General features: G+C 41.3%; 1 protein-coding gene across 1 annotated transcript; it reads left to right on the plus strand.

Annotated features, from left to right (window-relative positions):
* The first annotated feature begins 279 nt into the window (after positions 1–279).
* Positions 280–12,906, plus strand: LOC136612539 (protein-lysine methyltransferase METTL21E-like). Its single transcript, XM_066592969.1, has 5 exons — positions 280–421; positions 4,730–4,784; positions 6,998–7,149; positions 10,719–10,836; positions 11,813–12,906. The coding sequence occupies exons 1-5, from the start codon at positions 398–400 to the stop codon at positions 12,220–12,222; spliced, it is 759 nt and encodes a 252-aa protein (XP_066449066.1). The 5' UTR covers positions 280–397; the 3' UTR covers positions 12,223–12,906.
* Positions 12,907–19,627: the final 6,721 nt, after the last annotated feature.

Below are 19,627 nucleotides of genomic sequence, written 5' to 3' on the forward strand. Positions count from 1 at the left end.
CAATTGCCATTTCATTGGACCTTTTTGTATGTTCAGGAAATCCTATAGTTTTTTTTTTCCTTGCATGAATTTGTAGAAATATCGACAAATGCGTTATTGAAACGATCCTATAATAAAGAAAGCCTTCCAGTGTGTACATAAACTATAGGAGAGGAATACAATAAATGTGTCCGTGCAGTCTGTCACCAGCTCTCCCATCTTAAGGAATGTAGTGATAGGACATTCCAGTGTGTCTTCTAGCTGCAGCTGTCCGGATTCATTTAAGCCTTCTCCTTATAGGGAAAGCCTCATCATGACATGAGCGGTATGAAACTAACACTAGGAATACACAGTTTCCCTGTCTCTGGAGGGAATATCCTATGCCACCACCGAGGAATGCAGAGATTATTCTTGTCCGATGATCTTGTTCCCCCACTGCAAGGTAATGTCATTGTCTTATTTTACTTGGAATAAAGTTCTGTTCTTGTCTGTGATGGCGTTTCATACTGAATTACATATAACCATAGTCATTGTATTGTGCAATCTATTTACTAAACCACATATTACATATGGAACTAAACAGCCTATACAAATGTATTATAAGACATAATCACAGCCTATCCAACAGTCACTGAACTCTCCAAAGCTCTATTTAAGACCTATATATACTGTGGCAACACAGTGGTATCCAGCTTGTATTATGTTGAGTTTACTAATGACACAACTTGGTTATCCTTTTGATTCCTCATTCATGTTACGAATATAGCTACCCTGTTTCCCTGAAAATCAGTCCTAGCATGCTTTTTAAATACTGTCCAGGCAGCTATATATGTGAAAAGGAAATATTTTGGAGCAAAAATTAATTAATGTAAGACCCTGTTTTCGGGCAAACCCCGTAGTAGATTTCTGAATTCAGGGACATGATGCCCATTAAGCTACAACAGCTACAATATATATATTTTATTTTTATTTATTTATTTTTGCCCAGTCCATTTGGGTTGGTTAATCGTTGTGTGAGTTTGGGTTATATGACAGATCAGTACACATTTTTAAATTGTACACAGATCTGTAATGTGCGGCACTGTAGAAATTAAGAGTAATAATATCCCAAACAATGATACTTTTATTGCCAATCTATTTGTATTTAAAAGTGGTCTTTCATGACTCACTCACGACATCTTTCATATGGGGAAGTTCCCGTCCGAAACTAAAGATTTCCACTCTTCAGAGGCTGAGGCTGCCCTCCCAGATTTACTCATCTATTACATTGCTAGCCAATTGGCCCACTTAAGATGCTGGTTGAGAGATGACTCGCTCCCAAATTGGGAGTCACATGTCCGGTGTTGGAGTCTCCCTTCTCACTATCTTGTAAAAACACTCCCACTACATAAACTGGCCTCTAAAGCTTGGAGGCAATCTAAATATCTTAATAAATGTACAGATATTGTGGCCGACATTCCTTTATGGCATAACCCTGGTCTGACAGAGCTGCTTCCCTTGCAGGACACCTCTGGGTGGGAGAACTATGAAATACGAACTCTGGGTGATCTGTATATATCTAACATTTTCTCCTCCTTCAAACAATTACAAGCTAATTATGAACTACCTTGAACCCGTTTCTTCAGATTCCTACAATTCAGACATGCACTGCAGACACAATCTCCATCTCCTGGACCCTCTATATCACATTGCCATCTGATATTACATGGATGGTATATTACACTCCCAAGGTCCACAGCACCTCATATCCATGCTGTACTCCTATCTAATCACGTCAAAGACCTCTCACAATACTCCCTGGTCCTGCTGAAATGGAAAACTCTGATACCAACTCTGACAAACAACTCCTTCCAAGATTTACTAGCTTCTCCTCTATTTGTTTCTCCTCCAGCTAATAACAAGCTGATACAGCTGTATATTATACACCAGTGTTACCTTCCTCCAGTGAGGCTGCAGAGAATGGGCAGAACATCATCTAAGTATATTAGATGCCCACACGACTGATTATTGGCACATGATTTGCGAGTGCCCAGTTATTCGAGGCTTCTGGGGAGACTTCACATACCTCCTTTTGGAGGTTTTAGAAACGCCTCTCCCTACAAGCCCTGAAATATACCTCTTAGGGAAACTCAATGAAGAGATTTGGCAGCACCATTTTAGGATCTTTTTGAGAGAGATACTACTCTTAGCTTAGAAAAGTAATAGCACTATGTTGGATGGATCATAGAAATCCCTCAGTGTTAATGTGGGGGGAATTAGTAAATTTTGTTATTCCATATAATTATATAGTTTATAAAGGGCGCAGATGCCCAGCAAAATTTGACAATGTATGGGGTCTATGGTGTAGTTCCCGACTTGCATCCTACCCACCACACTTACTCTTATCCTCCATTTCAATGAATCAGAGACATCCCCATGAATGAACACATCCTTGGCTGGAAACTGGGATTTACTGACAAATATGTCTAAACTCCTTCTCTTTACCTCTATGTAGCTACTTCCACTATTGGGGTGAATTGCCCCCTTTGTCAAATGTTCTCAGCTGTACATTAATTTGTCATGCTTTTTGTTGTACTACAAAGCTACAAAAGTGATTGTAATTTATTTACTTAAAGAAAACGAATTTTAATAAAAGTTGTCTTTCATGCATGTAAGCCCAGGAGGACACTACCGTATTTTGGCTGCTGTCTTGTTTCCATAATATGAAAGTGTGTCCCAGCCTGACCAGGAGGCTACTGACCCGAACTCCGACCAAAACAGCAGTTGGAATACACTAGTGAGCTCCTGGCTCCTGATATTTTGTTCATTATTTATTATAGTAACAGTCCCATGATAGAAATGCATTCTGTTTCAACTGAACTCTATGATAGATTTTGTAGGACCCAATGCTTCCCAGAACATTTCAACATTATAACTTATGTGCAGTGTAAGTATTTATTGTAGCATTGCTCATACCAAGCAGGAAGATATATAATTTTTATTGATGATGGAATAATAGTGGAAAAACCATCCGTGTATGTCACCCACACAAATCTAATGCTGCAAGGGACAGAAATTCCCACATTATATGGCAATCATTTATTGAAACGGCATAGGGTAGAAAACTTGCGATGTCAAATAAATGGTTTAAAACACTTAGAGGTTGTCCACTGTAAACTATTGAATGTCTATACTTAGGGTAGACCATCAATAGTTGATTGGTGAGGGTCGTCCCCCCAGGATCCCTGCCAATCAGCTCTTCACCTTATGCACTGAGCTGATTTCTGCAGGAAACAGACAGCTCCATTACCACTGCAGTGATGAGGATTGCTATTACATGTAAAGTTCCCACTGAACTGAATGGGATATTTGTGTGTAATACCAAACCTGGCCACTGCAGTGGCATGCTGCAAAAATTAGCTCAGAGCAGGAGTTTACCTGGCCAGTGATCAATGGTGTGGGTCTGCCACCTGGGCCCCCCAATCTATAATGATGGTTTAGCTTAAGGATAGGTTATCACTAGTTTATAAGTGGACATGTTATAGAATGTGAAGCTCTGAGTGAGAAGCCCGCGAACAGCAGGGAACTCTGCCTGTCTAAATGCTCCTGCACAATTGCTAGCGACCTTAGCAGTGATGCCAGCGCTCATGCAGTTATGTAGACTACTGTCGTCCTGTTTTAATGGGACAATAGCCTAGGAGTAATGACAAATTCCATTGTGGTATCTATACAAGAGATCACAGCCAAATAAAGAAGATATTCTGATTCCACATTGCAGAATAATAGGCTGAACTGGATGGATATTTGTCTTTTTTCAGCCTTACAAACTAAGTTACATGGCATCTTGTGACATCATGCAACTCGAACACATCATAAAAAATAATACAGGCCATTGTAGGATCCTGACACTACAAGATAAGTTTCAGTGAAGACATAGGCTATTTTGACATCAGCAGTACATACAATAGCATAGAAATAAAGACTATCACTACTGTGTCATCCTCACAATAGAACATAACCTTGGCATGAAGACAAACACTATTGTAACATCAGCACCACAAAACATAGTCTCTAACCATGTCTTTGCCTATTTTATCCTCTACATAAGCACTGTGTCTCCCATCAACATCTACCATTTTGGTCTGATGAGGGGTTTTTATTTGACATGTTGCCTAATCTTGTATAATCATGTGGTATTGGATCCAAATTTGATGGGAGAATGAAAGAAAGCCAACAAAAACAACTACTATGATATCGAATTGCCTAGCAATGAAGAAAAATACTTCTGTGACATCTTTAAAATAAAACACGGAAATAAACACACCCTCTATTGTAGGAGTACGCAACTGGCGGACCGCGGTCTGCATCTAGACCAGGGACACAGCTGTCCAGACCCGGAGTACTTCAGTGTCGAAGGAAGAAATTCTAAATGCATCGACTACACTATAGTTCAGCCACAAGAATGCAAGGATAGACCGTTATTACAAAACAGGTTTCATTGTGGCTCCTAATATTTACAATTTGAGTTAGGGCTTTCGGGAAGAGCCATCCACTCAGCAAGCATGGATATAGAAATAAAACACATGCAGAGGAATGGGGGGGGAAAAAACAGGTTATCACACAGTTTTTTGGGGGGCTCTGTGAATACGGCTCTGTGGATTCTGTTCTGTGGATTTCAAATAGGATCTACATTTCAATTCTAACATTTTAAACATAAAATTTGTTATTGTGTTCTATTTCCTTAACATTGCAATTTTTAATTTTGATACAGTGTATTGTCGAAGCCAACAAAATCAACTCTCCAGAAGACATGGCGGATGAACATGGTAATTAAGATGTGCTTTATGCTTTGTGTATACACATGTGACTGGTTACGTCCAATTTTATCTGCACAGTGTGTTCAACCTTCTGAATTCAAGATAGATGGCTCAACTGGTTTTATTCATATTTGTCAATATGTTAATTGTGTTAACTAAATCTAAGGGCTGTTAGATTTTACTGAAGGGTTAAAGGGGTTGTCCCGCGCCGAAACGGGGTTTTTTTTTTTTTTAAACCCCCCCCCCCGTTCGGCGCGAGACAACCCCGATGCAGGGGTTAAAAAAACAACCCCCACAGCGCTTACCTGAATCCCGGCGGTCCGGCGTCTTCATACTCACCTGCTGAAGATGGCCGCCGGGATCCTCTGTCTCCATGGACCGCAGGGCTTCTGTGCGGTCCATTGCCGATTCCAGCCTCCTGATTGGCTGGAATCGGCACGTGACGGGGCGGAGCTACACGGAGCTACACGGAGCCCCATAGAGAAGAGGAGAAGACCCGGACTGCGCAAGCGCGGCTAATTTGGCCATCGGAGGGCGAAAATTAGTCGGCACCATGGAGACGAGGACGCCAGCAACGGAGCAGGTAAGTATAAAACTTTTTATAACTTCTGTATGGCTCATAATTAATGCACAATGTACATTACAAAGTGCATTAATATGGCCATACAGAAGTGTATAGACCCACTTGCTGCCTCGGGACAACCCCTTTAAGAATTTAAAACCTACTGACAACACTTAGATCAGATAGATTTAAAATGATTAGAGGTAATTCTTAAAGCATATGAAAACAAGTGTACACTACACACGGATATGTTTGTATTGTGTGCTATGTTTTAGGATGGTTCATCCCATTGTCTGGGAAACTACTGGGTCCTAGTTATGATTGTTATCTACAGGCTATTCACTGCCAAAGAAATTAAAATAGAGCTTTTATTAGAATAATTTAAAACTACAAACCAAAAGCTATAAGTATCTAGATACCAAACAATACTAAACTAGGGAGAACTTCTCTTTTAATATCTGCAGAGTTCACTCCAAAAGTGCATTGTGATTTGGGGATGCACCAATAATAAAAGTTTGCCCGCCACAGTGTATATAAGGAAGAAATATACAAACTCTCACCCTATGTCCTTAACTCTTGGATGGATACAGCAACCTCAGAGTATCCCCAATATGCCGAGTTGATCAATGACATCTGAGACTCTATTACTCTAGGATTTGGTCGATTTATTTATTCTCATTTTTCTTTAAGATTATGTATTATGCCAAGCATCTGCTAAATGAGATTTGACATTGATCAAATATATTTGGGCTAATATGGGGTTGCTGTGTCCATCCAAGAGTTAGGGTGAGAGCTTGTATATTTCTCCCTTACATAGACTCTGGGAGGGGGGGGGGGGGGGGATTTTTTTTATTATCGGTGCATCCCCAAATTCCAACACGTCTTGGAGTGAACTCTATAGATATTAAAAGGTAAGTGCTCCCTAGTTTAGTACTGTTTGGTATTTAGGTACTTATAGCTTCTGGTCTGTGGTTTTAAATTATCCTAATGAAAGTTCCATTTTAATATCTTTGAAGTGAATCCCCTAGTTATTGAGGAAATTTGATTCATTTTGCAGTGATTGGGGGCCACCTACAGGCTAGATTTAGAAATAGTACTTAGAATACACCTAATAAATTATTAGTATAAGGGCATATGGATGCTACAGAGGGGCCATCCACTCTAGACGATACTGGCTGCCCCCATGGTGTGACCATGGAGGGAAAATGTGCAGCTCCACAACAATATCTAGCCACTCGAAGTGTGTATATTGGCTGCTTGCTTTATGTTCACAAAAAGTATTAAACATCTAATTTTATTAAAAATGTATCACCAATGAATTGGAAATCTTGCCTGTAAGGACATCACATTGGACCATTCTTTTTTTCCTCCCTGCTTCCATTCTTCTCTTACTCCGAATAGTGTACATGGGGCAGCCTATCCTTTGTTGGTGGTGACTGGTCTCCATTTACCTCTTATATTTCTTTATCTGTGGGTAACCCATTTAGTTTTGTTTAGGGAGAGAACTTGTTTTTAAACTTAGAGTGAAAGTTAGATAAAAAATCCAACTCTTTAAGATTACTCATTTGGAAGTTGAAAACAATAGACAAAATGCATTATCTGCAAGATATAAATTCATCACTTTATCATGTTCATTGGCTTTGTTATTGTTTTGCTGCAGAAGGTCACGAGATTATAGTCCAAGAAATTCTGGACCGTCGGTATGTACCGGCTTATCTTAAAAGCGTCCCTTGGGAAGGTTTCAACTTTGCTGGACATGAAATAAAAATAGTGGAATCTACAGATCTGTATGGTGCTACTGTTTGGCCTTCAGTAAGTAAATCCTCATAGATTTGTATGGTACTGCAAACTGCATGACTTCTACTGAATTGCACCATCTACCCAGAGCAAAGCAATGATCACTATGCTCTTGTAAATACCCTCTTCAAAGAACGTACTTAACCAGCTGTATATCTTAACCAGCTGTATATGACAACCATCTGGAAAATCACTAAACTGGAAATATTATAAAACGCTCAGTCTCCACCTGCTCATAGCGGTCCTCATTTTACAGTCGTGGCAGGAAAAAACTCTTTTAGTAAAGATGACGCACTAGGTTTGCCTTAAGACTTATGGAAAACCACTGCTAATATATTGTGATATCAAAATAAGACGAATCATGGGAATATACAAAGTTAATGTACAACATAAATACCATTTTATTACATTAGGTACAACTTCTCCATTTTTGCGGACTGCTACGTGCATAGATCATAAAACAGTATTGATGCTACCTGAAAAGAGAACTTTTGACACATATTACCAGTATAACTGCACTCACTAGGGCTGATTTATCAATGACATTTCAAAATTTCTGGACATGAATGTATAAAAAATTCTGGTCTTTGAACCGAAAGAAATATTTATTGAGCACCTGTTCTAATTTCTTGAGCATTTCAAAAATGAACCCTGAACTTGGATTAGCTGCTATGGGCAACAAGATGATTTTTTAATTTTTGATGTATGTGGTTACAAATCTCTAGCATTAACTGGTAGTAAAATAAAAAGACTTTTTTCAATACTCATCTCATTTTCTCATGGTCTCAGATGACTAGCTATATTTTGGTGCACAATTCTGTTCTTTCACAATGCTGCTGTTACGATTTGCGGCTGTGGCTGCTATGTTACCTTACCTATCTGGGGCTGGCACTGCGGTCTTGCTTACAGTCAGTCTTGCACTGTTGCCGCAGCCCAAAGGCCTGGCAAGCGCATGCCCGCTGTCTTAATGGGCTAGCATGCATCCTGCAAAACTGTCCCCCTCCAATCCCTTTTCACCTCTGCCTATATTAAGCACATTCCCACTAAAGGCCTATTAACACACAAAGATGATCGCTCAAAAGATGGCTTTTGAGCGATCCTTTTGCATAAACTACTAATTGGTACTAATGCCTGTTAGTACCAATTAGTAGCTTAAGCAATGCATGTGAGCCGCCGGGAGCTATATTCCGAAACAAAGGGGGGTCTGCTCTCTGAATACTTTCCCTTTGTTCTGCTGTGGGGCTGACAGCTGAGACATTATGATCAGCGCTCCCCAGGCAGAACACAGCGTGTGGTCCTTCGTAACAGCTCCTCTGCCGAATGATGGATTTTATGCCGAACTGAAATTCATCGTTCGGCAGAAGAGTGAAAGATGTGCACATTTACACACTAAGATGGCTTTTGAGCGAATTTTGAGCAATGATCGTTGTGTGTAAAGGGGCCTTAAGAAAAGTGCTCAAGCTTTAGGTCTTCGGATTCTTGTTACAAGTGTTTGTAGTGTTTTCCTGGTACTCGTTCTGATTCTGTTCTTTTCCTGACTACTCTGCTTTCTCCATTCTTGACCTTGGCGAAGTTTATTGGACTCCTCTCTTTGCTAACTACCTGTTCTGACTCAGGACTGCTTATCATATTGCACCTGTTCAACCAGCCCTGACCTCTTGCCTGTACTTTGGTTTATACTACCAGCCTTAAACTCGGCTAAGTCTCCTGAATATGCCGCTACATAGCCAATCCAATAATCTGTGTGTGGCACAGAGGATCTGTTCACTGACAGCTACCATCTAGTTCTACAAAATCACATACTTTGCAGAAATCTTGGCAATGGGCACATCACCTAGAATGTTTTCCTGTTGCAGTCTGGCATTAGTGCACCATAATTGTCCTCCGCAGTATTTTAGAAGATGATCATGAGTGTTTGGACTTTGTTCAGTGACAATAATGGGTTGTTTGAGGCACTTCAAGTTTTCTGCAGCCTCTGATTTAGAGTTACGAATGTGGTTTTTAAAGTGTAACTAGCATTTCACCAGGAACGGACAGAAGTGCCCAGCTGAGTTCTGTGCCACTTTGCTTTTGATCATCTTTCTGCTCAACTCTCCTCGGAGAACAAAATGAATGATGTAAGGCCTCATAAAATTTCTATGAGCCGATAAACTGCTCTCTCTGAGAAAAGTGGAGCAGAGTCAATCAGAGCAAAAAGGGATACAGTGATCAGCTAAAAAACCACACCCATCATTTTAAAGATCATTTAGGATCTCAGCATCCCTACCAATCAAAACTTCTGAGCTGCCTAAAGTTTGATTAGATGATAATATAGATAATTCAAGAACACAATCCACCAGTACCCAGTAATTGCAATTGCTACATAGAGCTCAGAGTCAAGTATTAAACTAGGCATAGCGCATTTGGCTATTAAATGCTGCAATTGGTCTGTTAGATTGCTATACACAAACTGGGACCCAATAACATTTTGATTGCTTGGTTTGTTCTGTGTTCTAAATGCCCAATGCACATTTTGTGCAATATTGTAGTGAACTAAATAATGGCTGTTATAATTATGAGAAACTCTGCCCTCCTTTACTTCTGTAAATCTGTTTATGAGGGTGCACATATTTATGAGTCAGCAAAAATGGGGCATACTGCTCCAAAATTATTAAATGGTGCGCATGGCATGATAAATAGCACGGTTAATTCCTCACAATTAATGATTCCTCTAGGCATCTTTTGTATACTAAAAGTGTTTAATTTGGGGCACATGCTGTATTCCATTTTTTGCCACAACCAGGTTTAACAAAAAATATGAGTATTGAGGAAAGCAAAGCAACCAGTCAAATTGCAGTTTTCACATTTTCAGGAATGGGCTGAATACACTGTACAACACAATTTTTGTAACCGATAAGCAGATAGGCGGCTCACAGTAACTTTAGTGCGCTGAATTCAAATATGATATCCTTTTTTTCTGCCACGTAAGGTTTCCCAATTATGGGGAATAATGTAATCCAATTGCCATTGTATTGCATTTTTTGGAAATATGCCTATACAATTAATCCAGTCGGCTCGCCATTAATGTTGATTAATAAAAAGAATATCCAAAGTAATTGCGCAACTATTCCGCAATCACTGTTACACACCGTGTGCTGACTGATCACTATAAGGGTAGGTTTATGTAACAAATAGGGTATGTTTCCACGTGGTGTAAACACTGCAGATCATCCACCAGTAAGTTGGAATTAATGAACTGTGTTTTTACAGGTCATTGGTTAGACTAAATAAAATAATCAAAATCATAAAACAAAAATACATGTTCAGTATCGCTGCGCCCGTAAAAGTCCAAACTATCAAAGTAATGCATTATTTACCCCGTATGGTGAACGTCGTCCCAGTGTAATCAGCATGTTTTAATTTTACAGAAACATGTCAATTACTTTCTGTTACGAAAAATGTTTAAAAATTTGTTGCAGTGTTATTAGATTGCTATGAGCAGTACTGACATCTTGTTAAACAGTTTTCATCCATAAGACCCAATGTTCATATATTGATTCTGAATTCTGATGCAGCTATTTGATTATTCTGATCTTGTCTCACAGGCCCTTGTGTTATGTTATTTTTTGGAGAAACATGGAAAAGAGATAAGTATAGAAGATAAAAGCATAATTGAGATAGGATCTGGGACAGGGCTAGTTGCAGTTGTGGCTTCTCTACTTGGTAAGTATTTCTAAATTAAATGACCACTGCAGCAAAAACACATTTTTCCATGCCTCCTCCCCCCTTTCTTCTTAGCTGATACCCTGTCACACTCTGGAGGTCGCCTCTATCTATTCCAGACACTTCTCTGCAGTGCAGCCCCCTGTCTAATGCTTATCAGGCATTATTTTAAGAGTGAGATTTTTTACTTTCAGTTTCACATTTGTCCCATGATGCATCAGCACAACATTAGCTGAGGCTTTATCATTTTTGCCCTCTGGCGGGACAATTTAATTATCATTACCTTCTATATTCACCTAAATAAGCTACAAACCATAAGTATACAGTCAGGAGGATGAGCTGTGATCTCCTTTATTATAATTGTGTAACAAGCACCTGTGTGATCATTCTCAACAACTGTGACAGGAGAGTCTGTGTGCCCCTCTTTGTGGTTTCTGTGCCAAATTTTCTGTTCAGTAATTCCAAGGAATAACGCACTTTCCCACCCAAAATAAATAATAGAGGGGATGTGTGTGGATGGCAGGGAAATTGGATTGGAAAGAGCTAAAGCAGCTGCATATATATTGTACAAAAAAATATATAATTTGTGGCTTCAGCTTCATCATGGGTATTTTCCTGTTCATTTTCATGGCTTCTGCGTATGTATTAATTTTCTTTGCATGGTTTCTGTGTAGGCAGGCTTTTACTTTGGCATCTCTTGCTGTGGCCCACACATCACTTAGTGCCACTTTACCCTTATGGCACTTATTAGAAAGATTCAGACATTCACTTGTACTACTCATTTATACAAAACAAATTATAATCCCCGGTACCTGTTAATAGTTAAAGAATATTCCTAACAGTACAGTATAATCAACAGTCGTGCTGCCATTGTACATTGTAGGAGACTTTGGCATTACATGAAATAAATTGCAATAATTTATCAGGTTTTTTTGGATCCATTTCCTGACATCATTCAGTTCCTTCTCTGTTTCAGGGGCACAAGTTGTAGCAACAGATCTGCAGGAGCTGATTGGAAACCTGCAGTATAATGTACTTTGTAATACCAAAAGGAAAAGTAAACACATCCCGCAAGTTAAAGAACTCCTCTGGGGATCTAATTTGGAGAAGAGTTTTCCAAAGTCCTCCTTAAACTTTGACTATATTCTTGCAGCCGACGTTGTTTACAACCATCCGTATTTAGAAGAACTTCTGGAGACATTTGATCATCTGTGTAGTGAAAACACTACTATCCTCTGGGTCATGAGATTTAGGGAAGAAAATACTCTTCTGGAGAATGCATTTATTCAGAAATTCAAAAAACTGTTTGACATGGAGGTTATCTACAATCTACCAAGTTTGAGCATAAAACTCTACAAAGCTAGAAGATGCAATCATCAAGAATAATGGATATTCCAATAGAAATTCCAAATGAATTTTTGCAGTTTATCTTATATATAAAGCGCTAAATCCGTTTGTTTGCACAGTTCTGGTCCGATTTAAGTGAAATTTAGCATGAGCGTTCTTCAGCACCCGGCGATGAATACTGGCATCATTAAAAATCGAAAACTCACCAACTTTCCTTGTAACTTTTGTTGCTAATAGCAACCAATCACAGCGTAGCTTTTGTTTCTTACACTGCTGAGGTAAAATGAGAGCTGCAATGTGATTGGTTGCTATGGGCAGCACAGATTTTCTTTTGGACGGCTTTCCTAAGAGTGCGGTGCTGGGATCATTTTTATGGCCACTTTGTATATTCCAGGACTGCTATTCATAAAAACATTTCGAATGTCAGCAACTTTGCCAACATTGTCCGCTGGCAGCACTTATGTAGCAACTAATGATATTAATGAACTTTTCAGCTAAAAGAAATATTACTGATGATGATTGCGTGTAAGGTTAATGTTACAATCACGCAGCGCCTCATAATCAAATTTTTGATAAACAAATGATTGGGGACCACTGCAAAATGTTGTAGTAACATCAGTTATTATGTAGAAGAAGGAAATAACTTTGAAAGCCCAATTTTCAATAACCAATCCCGGCGTTTATAGTGACGCATAATGCACAGGTATATTACCTAAGTTAATAATAAAGCAATAATTTTACAGGCAGTTATGCATATTTTTTTATACAAATTTAAAAAAAGGCTCTAAGTTTTTTGCTCAGCAGCAGCGCCACCAATAATCATGGGCTGTGCGTGATACTGTAGCTCAGCTGCATTTACTTAAAAGGACCTGACCTGCCATAGTAGATACTATAGACTCAATTGGATAAATCGATGCCAGTCAGCTGCTGCAAAGGCAAATAAAGTTCTGGGGTGCATTAAAAGAGGTATAGAGGCCAGGGACGAGAACATTATTCTTCCACTATATAAGGCACTTGTCAGGCTTCATATGGAAAGACATTGCAATGCTTGAGGGGGCTCAAAAAAGAGCAACTAAATTAATAAACGGAATGAGAGGGCTGGAATACTCAGAGAGGCTATCAAAATTAGGATTATTCACCCTGGAAGAAACACGGTTAAGGGGCAACCAAATAACTATCTATTAGGGGACAATACAAGGATCTCTCCTATGATCTGTTTATACCCAGGACTGCAACGGTAACAAGAGGGCATTCGCTACATCTAGAAGAAAGCAGGTTTCATCACCAACACAGAAGGGGGTTCTTTACTGTAAGAGCAGTGAGACTGTGGAACTCTCTGCCTGAGGATGTGGTGATGGCAAAATCCATAGAAGATACATGGTAGAAGATAGAACGATAAAGGGTACATACTCTGATTGGGTCACCGTTACTAGCGGGGTACCACAGGGGTTGGTTTCAAGTCCTATTCTTTTGAATATACAGTATTTTTGACCTAGTAGAAGGATTGTGCAGTAAAATATCAATATTTGTAGATGGCATAAAACTATGTAAAGAAATTAACACAAGAGAAGATGCAAGGAGATTGCAAGAGGATCTGGATAAGTGGGTGGCTTGGGCAGAAACCTGACAAATGAGAATTAACACTGATAATTGTAAGGTTATGCACATGGGCAGGGGAAATACATGTCACCATTACACACTAAATGGGAAACCACTGGGAAACACTGACATGGAAAAGGACTTGGAAATTTTAGTTAACTATAAGTTTAACTGGAGTAACCAGTGTCAGGCGGCTGCTGCCGAGGCAAATAGGTTCATGGGGTGCATCAAAAGAGGTCTGGGGTTACATGATGAGAACATTGTTCTTCCTCTTTACAAGTCACAGGCTAGACCACATATGGAATATTGTGTACACTTTTAGACACCGATACTCAAAGAAAGATATATAAGAGCTTAAGCCGGTACAAAGGCGGGTAACTAAAGTAATAAATGGAATGGGCGGACTACAATACCCAGAGAGGTTATCAAAACTGGGATTATTTAGTTTAGAAAAAAGACGCCTGAGGGGCGACCTACTAACTATGTAAAAAATATATCAGGGGACAATACAGAGATCTCTCCCATGATCTATTTATATCCAGGACTGTGACTGTAACAAGGGGGCATCCTCTGCATATATAGGAGAGAAGTTCTCCACATCAACAAAGGAGGTTGTTCTTTACTGTAAAAGAGCAGTGAGACTATGGAACTCTCTGGCTGAGGACACGGTGATGGGCCTGGACGCCTTTCTTGAGCAATGCAATATTATATGTTATAATCATTAATAACTTCAAAGGGGTTGTTGATCCAAGAATTATTCCGATTGCTACATTGGGAGGTAGTAGGCTGAACTGGATGGGCATATGTCTTTTTTCGGCCTTTCATATTACGTTACTATGTAGCTGTTTTGTTGTCCGCCATCCAGAGATAGTTGGCACCATTGTTACAGGCCCCTATGTCTGTTGAAAGCATTTCCAGGTGCATTGCTGAAGGGCATTTGGTCTCACAGCACCCATTATGTGTGCTGCCTTTAATTTCCACTTTTTTGCAGTGGTGACGTAAACAGCTAAACTGGACTGCTATGGGGTGGAACCAGGTTGCATTCAGTGAAGAATCCAGGTTTACTTTGGGCACTGATGATGGCCGTATTCATGTCTGGAAACCTAGGGGTAAGCGCCTCAATCCTGCCTTTGCTGTGGAGCAGCACACTGCCCCCTGCTGGTGTGATGGTGTGGGGGAGCCATCATATATGACACTCGGTCACCTCCCAGTAGTGGTATGAGGGACAATGACAGCTCAGCGATATGTTCAGGACATCCTGCAGCCACATGTGTTCCTCTCATGGCGGCTTCCAAGAGGCATTTTCCAGCAGGATAATGCTCGGCTGCACACACAAGGGTCACAGGAATGTCTCCACAACATTGTCACACTTCCATGGCTGCCCGATTGCCAGACTTATAACATGTATGGGACCATCCGCTGCACAAACTTTGACAGGCTGCAAGTTTGCATGATCTAGAGCAGTGATGGCGAACCTTTTAGAGACTGAGTGCGCAAACTGCCACCCAAAACCCACTTATTTATAGCAACGTGTGAACACATCAGGGGGGCAGGGCTTATCATGACATATGATTTTTACATCCGTCTTTATAAAAACGACATGACAGTTTCAAAATAGACAGCGAGGAATGCTGTGGGTTTTTTTCCCAGCTGGAGCCCTGGAGTACCATTGGTGTGGATTTTGACTGGAAATCAGTTGCATACCCACAGCTGATTCATTCTATGCAGCACTGCCTCTCACCTCCTCTGTAGGCTTCCTGTTGTCATTGCTCCCCAGTTTCTGGTTCTCAGCTGCCTGTAGTGGCCTCACCTGACCAGCGGCGCCACACCTGAGCAGGCCATTGGGAGCCAGAAGCTAGGAAGCGCTGACAGCGGGAAGCCTACAGGAGAGGTAAGTGGGAGCGCTGCAAAGTATGAAATCAGCTGCGGGTACGCAAGTGATTTCCAGTCAAAATCTATAGCAATAGTGCGGATTTTGACTGTTTTTTCAAAGCTGAAATTGCCATGGAAATTTAGAATTTAGACTTTGGACATTTTGCAGCATTTTCACCATGTGTAAACATACCCTTAAGCTTGAGGTATGCTGCTACATGCCTCAGTAGTAATAGTGACCCCCACAGTGGCCTCAGTAGTAATAGTGACCCCCACAGTGGCCTCAGTAATAATAGTGACCCCCACAGTGGCCTCAGTAATAACAGTGAACCCCACAGTAGCCCTCAGTATTAATAATGACCCCCCACAGTAGCCCTCAGTAGTAATAGTGACTCCCACAGTAGCCCTTAGTAGTAATAGTGACCCCCACAGTAGCCCTTAGTATTAATAGTGACTGCCACAGTGGTCTCAGTAGTAATAGTGACCCCCACAGTGGCCTCAGTAGTAATAGTGTCCCCCACAGTGGCCTCCGTAGTTATAGTGACCCCCACAGTGGTCTCAGTAGTAATAGTGTCCCCCACAGTGGCCTCAGTAGTAATAGTGACCACCACAGTGGCCTTGGTAGTAATAGTGTTACCAACAGTGGCCCTCAGCATAAATAGTGACCCCCCCACAGTGGCGTCAGTAGTAATAATGTCCCCTACAGTGACCCTCAGTAGTAATAAACCCCTCAGTAACAAAATTAACCTCACAGTAGCCCCAGTAGTAATAGTCCCCCCCAACCCATATACTTACCTCCTCCTTGTAGTCAGCGCCGCTCCTCTTCTTTTCGGTGCTGATCCTGGGTGCACACTGACGTCAGTGAGTGAGCCTGGAACGTTTCCTCCCTTGTCCTCTCCTGCGGAACTAAGAAGAGGGGAAGAGGATCCCGGCTGCACACTGACTGACGTCAGAGTGTGCATCGGGATCAGCGGCGCTGTGTGATTATCGGCCAGGAAGCTGCGGCACCCCAGTCGGTAATCACTGCCATGGTAAGCAGCAGATGGCGGCATATGCCAGCAGAGAGGGCCCTGTGTGCCGCCTCTGGCACGCATGCCATAGGTTCGCCACCACTAATCTAGAGGCTCGGTTACAACAAATTCATTGCTGTCCGTATCGCATCTTGCATCCAAGCTAGAGGCGGTACAACAGGGTACTGGAGCCTTCCTTCAAGTGTTCAGTTTTCTGCAATGAATTATCCGTTTGCTCTGATATTGTAATTGCTTATATCAATGTAACAATATAACAATACAATACAATGTAACAATCATACATAGAAGTTTCTCCGACTAGGTGCTTGTTTTTTTGACAAGGAGTGTAGTTTTAGGTCGAATATAAGCAGAAATTTTAAAAATTCGGAAGGCTTTACAAACTTTAAAGCATCACTGGAAGTCTACATGTGCCTGTCCCTTATGTGTGATTTTATTGAACACCAATGAGTAATGACAATGGCTAGAGAGCAGCCTGTGATCCAGATTTCACTACTTGACCCCCTTTTTTGGATAATTTAATAATATTTATTTGAAGAACATGTGGGCAAATCATTAGGCTGAGGTTATTAGAGTTCACATGAGGGACCCAGTTTTTATGTTGATTCTATACACATGATAGATACATATTATGGATAAATATCAAATCAGTGAATGAGGAGTATATAATGGCAACCCTTAGGGCTAATGCCCACGGCCGGATTTCTGCCACGTTTTATGCGGCAGAAATCCACGGCGTTAGGCCGCAGCTATTAGGTTCTATTGAACCTAATGGCTTAATGTTCAAGCTGCGGAATTCTGCAGCGGAATTTCACAGCGTGAAAAAAAAAAATGTGGCATGCTCTATTTGCTGTGGGTATATGCGCGGCCGGCTTACATTGTAGTCAATGGAAGCCGACCGTCACACTATACTTCCGCTGTAGCACAGCGGAAGTATCACGTGATTATGCGTCCCCGCCCACCGCCGGCCTGCCAGGCAGGACGTGTACAGAGGATCCAGAGAGGTGAGTATGGCGTCTTTGGGGGCCCTGTAACGGCCTCCGCTGCGATATTCCGCTGGCGTAGTCCATCACGGCCGTGGGCATGAGGCCTTATCAGTGCTTTTGTCATAGGCTTCAATGTTTTGTATTACCTTGTATGAGAATGCTTGGCCTTCAGGACAAATTAGTGGCATTGTGCAAGACTAACACGATGCAAGACTTGCTGCGATTTTTCTATCTTGCAGCATCGCCATGAGAGAAAAATCGAGCATCTTAATAGGCCAATTGAAGAGAATAGGTTCTATTTTTGTGCAAGTTTTGTGCATCTCACAACGCACAAAACTCGTGCGATTTTATCACCTGTGTAAATGCACCCTCACTGTATGTGAGGACTCTTACTGTGTGTGAGACATCAAGGGGGATATTATTATTGTCTGGAGAACTATTACTGTTTGGGGCACTACGAAGGAGAAGCCTGTGCAGGTTGGGAAAAGGTGGGTAGGGTTCCGAAAAAGTCTGTATAGCAAATTCTGTAGAAACAAATCATGACTGGAAAAAATCTACATGGTGGTCTGCGACAAATACAGAAGAAAAGAGGAGAGTCATGGACTCCAATCAGAGAAGATGTCAGTTGTTATGTATTCCACTTATTACTGTGCCTGATCAATGCTGTATTCTCTTATAGGATCTGCAGCATGATAAAACTGTGTTGAGAGCCTGTATAGAACAGGCATCGAACTACTAGTCAGTGTATGGTAGTAATGGTGGTATTACTGGATATATTGGTATTTGCATAATGGTAGGATACAATTTCTATGTGTTTTTATGTTCCACATTTTATTTTACTGCTAATGTTGACTATGTGCTTTACAGATTTATTAGAATGATGAGGGAAGTAACCAAAAAATGCTAAATATGCTGCGGTAAATTTTGGGTGCTGCTATCTGAAAGGGGTTTTCCATGGAAATACTATTGCTAACCTATCCCAGTAATGGGCAACCTTTTGAGCTCGGTGTGTCAAAATTTGCAAAAAAAAACGAACATAACTCGGGTTGTGTATCACTTTGAGAAAAAAAACCTATAAATTCCCAATATTTATAGTTTAAATAACAAAAATGTATAATTGTAATGTATAACGGTTAGAGATGAGCGAGCACCAAAATGCTCGGGTGCTCGTTACTCGGGACGAAATTTTCGCGATGCTCGAGGGTTCATTTCGAGTAACGAACCCCATTGAAGTCAATGGGCGACCCGAGCATTTTTGTATATCGCCGATGCTCGCTAAGGTTTCCATTTGTGAAAATCTGGGCAATTTAAGAAAGTGATGGGAACGACACAGCAACGGATAGGGCAGGCGAGGGGCTACATGTTGGGCTGCATCTCAAGTTCCCAGGTCCCACTATTAAGCTACAATAGCGGCAAGAGTGCCCCCCCTCCCAACAATTTTTACTTCTGAAAAGCCCTCATTAGCAATGCATACCTTAGCTAAGCACCACACTACCTCCAACACAGCACAATCACTGCCTGCATGACACTCCGCTGCCACTTCTCCTGGGTTACATGCTGCCCAGCCCCCCCCCCCCCCCCGCACGACCCAGTGTCCACAGCGCACACCAAAGTGTCCCTGCGCAGCCTTCAGCTGCCCTCATGCCACACCACCCTCATGTCTATTTATAAGTGCGTCTGCCATGAGGAGGAACCGCAGGCACACACTGCAGAGGGTTGGCACGGCTAGGCAGCGACCCTCTTTAAAAGGGGCGGGGCGATAGCCCACAATGCTGTACAGAAGCAATGAGAAATATAATCCTGTGCCACCGCCATCAGGAGCTGCAAACGTGGGCATAGCAATGGGGAACCTATGTGCCACACACTATTCATTCTGTCAAGGTGTCTGCATGCCCCAGTCAGACCTCGTTTTTTTATAAATAGTCACAGGCAGGTACACTCACAGCATGGGTGGCTCCC

The sequence above is a fragment of the Eleutherodactylus coqui genome, chromosome 1 (genome assembly GCF_035609145.1).
Source record: "Eleutherodactylus coqui strain aEleCoq1 chromosome 1, aEleCoq1.hap1, whole genome shotgun sequence".
Taxonomy (NCBI): Eukaryota; Metazoa; Chordata; class Amphibia; order Anura; family Eleutherodactylidae; genus Eleutherodactylus; species Eleutherodactylus coqui.